Source organism: Dermacentor silvarum, chromosome 2 (assembly GCF_013339745.2).
Source record: "Dermacentor silvarum isolate Dsil-2018 chromosome 2, BIME_Dsil_1.4, whole genome shotgun sequence".
In the NCBI taxonomy this organism is placed as follows: Eukaryota; Metazoa; Arthropoda; class Arachnida; order Ixodida; family Ixodidae; genus Dermacentor; species Dermacentor silvarum.
Window position 1 is genome coordinate 68683571 of NC_051155.1, and position 7475 is coordinate 68691045.

General features: G+C 44.3%; 1 protein-coding gene across 1 annotated transcript; it reads right to left on the reverse strand.

Moving 5' to 3' along the window:
- Positions 1 to 236: 236 nt before the first annotated feature.
- Positions 237 to 6226, reverse strand: LOC125943053 (cuticle protein 10.9-like). Its single transcript, XM_049661387.1, has 3 exons — positions 6015 to 6226; positions 1572 to 1622; positions 237 to 1073 (listed from the first exon to the last, which is right to left on the reverse strand). The coding sequence occupies exons 1-3, from the start codon at positions 6063 to 6065 to the stop codon at positions 732 to 734; spliced, it is 444 nt and encodes a 147-aa protein (XP_049517344.1). The 5' UTR covers positions 6066 to 6226; the 3' UTR covers positions 237 to 731.
- Between the last annotated feature and the right edge of the window lie 1249 nt (positions 6227 to 7475).

Sequence of the window (7475 nt, forward strand, 5' to 3'; positions counted from 1 at the left end):
CGGTACGTTTGCTACGTTCACGGACATATTTATAAAGCGTATGTACAGTCCAAAAAAAGATACCTCAGATAAACTCAATGATAGCCAGAAGGTTTATGCTGAAGTTAGTGTAAGAAATCCTCCTCGGAAGAAATTGGGGCACATTACTGGTCTTCGGAAGGTGAAGGTGAGGCACAACGACGTATGTGTGATATTTCCGGTAAACAGAAAAACGGACACCCTCTCACGAATGCTGCTTCAAAGATGAAAACATACAGTTTATTTGCACAACAACATTGACAAGGACAACTGCACAACAACGTAACATACACGGCCTTAACAAAGCAAATGGCACCGCAGGAGCGCGCGAGATCCTCACACCAGATTTGGAAGCAAGCCAACGCAAAGCTTTGACCCTGGAATACTGAAAGCAGATATATTCAAAAAAATAAAAACAAAGAAACGAAAAGCTAATGCAGCATGTGCCCTAAAGCATACTCAACTAGCAAGAATTTGAACTTCACAAATGCACTTGAACAAAGCAGCTTAGAGTTAAGCAAAGCGCAAGCGTGCCGCATAAGCATGTGACTTGCAACTAAAATGCCTTCAACCCGACAATTCATTCTCATAAACACTTGAGCCGTTCGCCCTAACACATTCACCGGCGGAACTACACTAGGCAAAGGTTATCGCTCTTTTGGCAAGGAATTTGTTGCTATACAATATTTCTCTAAGAAATGTTCACAGCGTTCTTAGATCGACCAAGGTAACTGGATTCCACCGGCTCCGACTGGCTTCGGTGCAAAGGCTGGCACAGGTGCGGAGGCCGACTTAGCGAAGGGGACGACAATTGGGTTGGCGTTGAAGACGGCGTCGCCCGTTTGTCCAGGCGCGGTTCCCGGTTCGTTGGTGTCCACTGTGGCGCGGTAGCCGTTCAGGTCAGCCACGTACTCGACGCGTCTGAACAGGCCTGCAGCGTCCTTGTAGCCATACGAGCCTTTCTTGGCATTGCTGGCATCGCCCGACTCTTTGTGGTAGAGCTGCGTGCCGTACTCGTCCACATTCTCGAAGCCAAATGTGTACGGCTGTGGAGGCTGTAATTTCGGTCACAGACACACGTAAGCGTAAATGACAAAATTATTTATTGAAAAACGAGAGAAACGAAAGCGACACAGCTGACCTGCGTAAAACTGAAATCAAGTAAGTACATAGATACATGAATTGACCTGAGCAGCAATTTCCCTGAGACATGTATGAATTTGTGATTTGTATGTATCTTAAACGATGGTAAAAGCAATAGGCAACCTTAGAAAATGCAATCTTAATGGAGGTTGGACGATGGTAGTAGCCGATGGTAAACGACGCCCTCAGATACTTCCGGGGCGCTCGCTCAATCTACAAAATGTGTCTAGGAATATTTCATTTATCAAGATATTACAGTATCTTGCTAACAAAGCCGCCCCGAAGAATGTAAACATAACCCTGAGAAGCTCGTCAAGTTGTTGCTTCCTACAAAAATAAAGCGTAATGCGGTAGCATAAGTCCCGAGCAATGGCTATACACATGGCGCTCCAGCCTGGAGCAGTACTTACGTTGACCGGATCTTGAGCGTAGGCACAGACGATGAGGCAGAAGACTAGCAGCTACAACAAAGGAAAAAACAATTGTGCACATGGTAAATTAAGAGCACGTTGTAACTACAGTAAAAGAACTACTGTCATCGGTAATTTAATACTGGGTATATAATGGGTGGCGTGATAAGTTCACTACGGTTTTCATGGATTGCGGTATATCATTGACAGCGTATGATTACGCATTAGGGTATAAATAATTCGTAATTTTGTTACTTGAACAAGACGTTTCTTTTTGCAGTGTTTCAGAATTATATGGACTTCGCTCGTGACCATATCGGTACACGTTAGAAAAAAAAAACGAAAGGGGCATGTCTGCTGGAAGGGTTGATGCCTTCGAACATATAAGCTCCTGAAGAGCATCAGTAATTAGAAAAAGAAAGTTCGGTATAATCTAACATCATTCGATACAAGTTCAATTAGAAGCTGGTAATCTAATCGTTAGGTTGATCCAATACTTTTATAAGGCTGCATGACACGGCGCAGAAATCCTAAGCCAAGTTAGTTAATCCTGCAGCATACAAGTATCACTTGAGCTTTTGTTCCCTTTTACTGAAAGTGAGCGCAACTTCGAGCGAAACATTGGTCTTCTTGCTTATTTAGTTGAAGTCTTGACGTGTCTGTTCGTAAGAAAAAAAAACTAAATTTTTGCTCCTGTAGTTTCTATATGGGAAGTGCTTCCTGATTAAAAAAGGGACATGCACAAACATAAATAATATGATGTGGGATTGTGGTATGAACCATATGGGTTTTTTATTGCGATAGCAATTATATGGACACTCAAAAGCAGATTTCTGCCGTCGGCGTCGCCGTCGGCGTCGCCGTCGCCGTGAGGTTCCGTATGACGTCATTTGGAGATGAAATCGTCGCCGCGCGCCGAACGCTGTATGTGCGAGTGAAAGGGCGCGAGGGGCGCGTCTTTCACGGGGAGTGAACGCACGGCGGAGAACAAACGCGCGTTCTGCGCCGTGCTCGCTTAAGGGCTGCAGAATTAGGCGTCTCGTTTCTCCTTTACAATCACCATATATGTAGAGCAAACGCGCCTTCTTCAGACGCGCGAGAGGCCGTGGGGGAGGGGGAAGGAAGGGACGCGACGTTTAGCTGCGGCACCAAGTGCCTATTTATATGAGAGGCTCCAGCAACAGTCACCAACGCCGCACGCATTTAGAGCTAACGCGGGCAAAACGCCGATGGCGTCGACAACAGTTCTGCGTGTTGTTGCTACCAAAGCCGCTCACCTTACTTCGTATGAGATTGCTGTGTTGCTATCGCATTCATTGCTTCGCCCTTAGGGCGAAACTGTGACATTTTTTTTCACTAACCCTATAAAAGCAACACCAAATCGGTGTACAATCATCTGACAACTTTGCAAGGTGCATGTCAACCCCTTTTAACTGATGCAGTCAAACTGGTGCCTTCAAGGAAAACTCGTGCTGCAGAAAAAGCAACAAATTTTTACGTACTTATTTTTATTGTTTATTTACAGATACTGCTGTCTCAGAAAATAGACGTAGCGTGATTGGGTACAGATATAATAAAAATAATAAGGAAAAGAAAAAAACATTCACAAATCACGTATATGTGACCTGTTCACAGAATATAATGTAGTATACAAGGTATATTTGCTACAAGAACATTTCAGGGCAGTATACGAGCGCGAAGAGTAACGTATAAAATTAGAGGCATTCAGCCTTAGAGGCACTTAGAGGCATTCAGCTGCACGTGCATTCAAGTATACTCGCCTAAAGCCTACAACCCGTTGTACGACCTTTTGAGCGAACTCTTTGGATGGCTTATAAGTAACCGAGCCGTCCAGTTTCTACCACACGTCTATGCTTTCTGGGAAAAGCAGTATTTGAAACAATCCACATGTGACATTTATGGGAAAAAAGTTTAGTGGGTGAGTTTACGTGTCATGCGAGCCGAGAGATCTATCAACGAACTTGGTGCATCTATAAAAGAAGACCAGTGAACAGTCATGTGCAGCATGACAAGTCGTTTTGATTAGCGCCGAAGAACCAATGAATGTAAAAAGACTACAAGCGTGCGACAGCGGCGAGAAGGGGCGATCATATTGGCTGAAGATAAATCTAGTTGCTTTCTTCTAGATGGATTCAAGTTGTTTTATGGTTTTATGTCGAGGGAACGGTGAGGTGATGAAACCGGTGAAGCATACTTTAGAATTGACCGTACCAATGTTTTATAGGCAGTTTATTCGCATCCATAAGTTGAATACTTTGACGTGCGGTTTAGGTAGTCAACATTTAGTAGCGCTTGTGAGCCTACCAAGTACACGTGCCAGTGCCCCTTTAAGCTGTAAGTGAAAGTCACTCCTAATTATTTAAATTCCGTAACACGCAGATGTCTTCCATAGGCTTGACGTGTTATTGTTTATCGCTTTTAATATTTCAATCTGAGAAGATTTAACATAAAACGCATGCGCTGTCGGTGTTTTGCTTCATGACATTTGTTTGTGGGCTGTAATTCTCAAAATTCCTAGGAATAACTTTGCCCAGAATGTAAGACAAGGTGTGAGCAACTTTACTGATAGAATGTTGTGGCAATATAATCCGCATATGCCGCATGTCATATAGCAAGGCGCGGCGTATATATGTATATATATATATATATATATATATATATATATATATATATATACAGGGTGTTTCAGCGAACACTTTCACAATTTATTTAAGGTTGCCTATGGCAGATAGCCCAATTCTAGTTAATGAGCTGGCCTACTCGAAGAGGCGGACATTACGTGCACAAAAAATTGAAGTGCATAATCGGCTAATTAACAAAAATTTGCTAATTAGGTTTTTAAGTAATTACATGATGGCCCATATTGTAATTTACAAATTGTAGTCGTGGAGCTCGCAAGGCGGATCCACTTCGAATTATTTCTCAAGATGGCATCAGTTTCGAGATATTAATTCCCGAAATTTGCGGAGAAATGCATTGGCGTTCCAGTTAATTTTGCGCTTCAATGCATGAAGCGACGTTTTGTTAAGAACCTAACTGGAACGGCAATGCATTTCTCCGCAAAGTTCGGGTATTAATATCTCGAAACTGGTGTCATCCCGAGAATTCGTTCCAAGTCGATCCGCCTTGCGAACTCCACGACTAGAATTTGTAAATTGCAATATGGGCCATCAGGTAATTAGTTAAAAACCTAATTAGTGAATTTCTGTTAATTATTCGATTATGCATTTCAATTTCTTGTGCAAGTAATGTCCGCCTTTTCGAGTAGAGCAGCTCATGAACTAGAATTGTGCTATCTGCCACAGGCAACCTTTAAGAATTTTTTAAAGTGTTCGCTGAAACACCCTGTATATATATATACGGACCTTTTCGCTCACGGAAAGCTCCGCCGACCCCGAATTTTCTGCGACACGGGGCCGTTTAACCAGTCGTGGTAATACCGTCTGGTTTTCGCGCCCTTAGTCGTGTCAAGGTTATGGAGAAGCTTACAAACACCAGCAAGGATAACCTGTACATCAGGAAGATCGGTAAGCCAGATAAAACTGCAGGGATCTGAATCAGTGCCATCGTCAGTGCGAATTACGGTCTGGAAGCAGTTGTTATAATACTGGGAGATGAGTGACCGTTACCCATCATTTAGCCGGGTTTTCCTTCGTGTCTGTTCTTAAAGGGCTGTTGCAATAGAAGTTAGCATCGTCCATTTTAGTCCTTAACGTGGCCTTGAGAGAGCTGAGTAGGAAGTCTCACATTTGGTTACACTCTCAATTACACAAAGGCTAGACACAGCGTATGAGTTCATTTGTTTGGTATACCCCGGATACTTGCAGTTTTGTGTCGCGCTTTCTTGTTGATAAGTTACGTAGTATAAATAACTTAACATACGTAACTTAAGATCTTCAGATGATATTAGCAGTAAATTACCATATCGTTCCAGCAATTGCCTAATAAATTAACTACAAGAAGATCAGTCAGCATATATTTATGCTAACGGACACAATGTTCTCTGCCACAACCTTTAACACGCTTAAATAGGTGAGAAACACATTATGAACAGCAGTCCATCAGTAAGAATCAACTACTTAATAATAAACGGCGACTTCCGAACATTTTCGCAATCTACATGGTGCTTCAGAGCTTATGTACGACGAATGCGCCTCTGCGTATCATTCAGGCATTATCGTTCGCAGTCCTCTCCGTGCCATATGATCTCTGACTGTCGTCGTTCAACATGCCCTGTAGACGCGCGAAATGAGAACGCTGTCGTATACAGTGTGGCCAGTTTCATTACATCACACTTAAGAGGTTCGTCTCATTAGCAATATCGTCCACTCGCCGTCGCACTGAAGGAGGACTACGTGGCCCCTGCTCGTTCCGCGAAATCGTAAGGCACCGCACTCACAAGCACGCAGAACCTCGGCTCACCTTGGCGAAAAATGCGGCGGCGGCGTGGCTGGACTGTGTGGCGGCGGACATTTCTGCAGCGTGGTCGTGGTCGGCTAGTCTCTTCCGGCGTGCCTCAACGTCGTGCAATGCGGTGCAATGTGTGTGTGCGTGTGTGCCTCTGGCCGACGCTTTTATACGGCGCAGGCTTCTTCAGGCGCGCCGAGTCCGTTTGTCGACGTCGTCCCACTTCCAGAAGAGAGCGCTGCGCTTTTACTTTCTTTTCGCCCCGTTGCCATTCTTTTCCCCGCTTTCCGGCGGCGGGGTGAAAGCTTTGATTTTCATTCTTGCTTCGTTCGCCTCACGAGCTTCCCTGCCGTTACCTTCGCCCTCCGGAACTTCTGTCATTTCTTCGCTCCGTTTTTCTTCTGTAGTTATTCGATTTGCATTCTTCCGCGTGGAAGGCGAGAACGCCCAAGGCCCACAATGCCGAGATGCGCTCCAGAATGAAGAGTAACACTTCGACTGAGAAAAGAGAGATGTGGGTTTACGTAGTCGCCGTCTATTCTACTGCTCGTCGTCATCGCCGCGACAGTCAGAGGTCGTGTGACGGCAACACTGCGCTATGCGACGCCTATTGTGCCAGAATGGCGTGCTCCAGAAATGCGCCCATTGCTCTCAGCGGCCACAAAAGTGGGTAGCAAACGCTCACCGTTGCGTTAAAATAAGTGGCGAACCTCATAACTGTGCATGAATAATACCACAGAAAAGTGTCAAAACAATATAGGTGTTAAATTAAACGAGGCTGCCGTTGTAGTTGGAATTGAATTCTGGGGGTTGTACGTGGAAGAACCTCGATTTGATTATGAAACACGCCGTAGTGGGGGACTCCGGTTTTAGAACCAGGTGGTCTTTAACGGGCCCACAATGCGCAGAACACGGGTGTTACTGCATTTTGCCTCCATCAAAATGCGGACGCCGTGGCCGGGATTTGATCTCGCGACCTCTGGCGTAGCAGCCCAGCACCATAGCCGCTAAGCTACCGTGGCGGTTTGCCGTTGTAGTCGAGACTATAGATATGAAAAATATCGCAAAATGTTTCGTCAGTGGGCGTCTCCTTTAACAATTTTATAAAAAAAAGCTTAAACGGTTACTTAAACTTGCTACATTTGGCTGAATGTTACGACGGCCACTTGAGCACTACATTGACTAAAATTGCGTACGCGCTTAGGCGAAGTAAATGCTGCTTCTGCAATTCCTGGAAGCGGCTGTTTACACCTATTGAAGTGAGCATTCGTCTATGACAATGTGCGAATTATTTATTCATTTATTTATTTTCAATGACATTGCGGCGTTACAGAGAGAAGTGGGAGTAAAGCATGTTCAAATTGGCAGTCTTGAATGAAGTATAATCCGCGTTAATCCGCGATAATTTCGGTGCAAAATAAAACAAGAATCCGTTTGGCCTTGTTAATCCATGTGAAATTTTTATCGATGTGGACA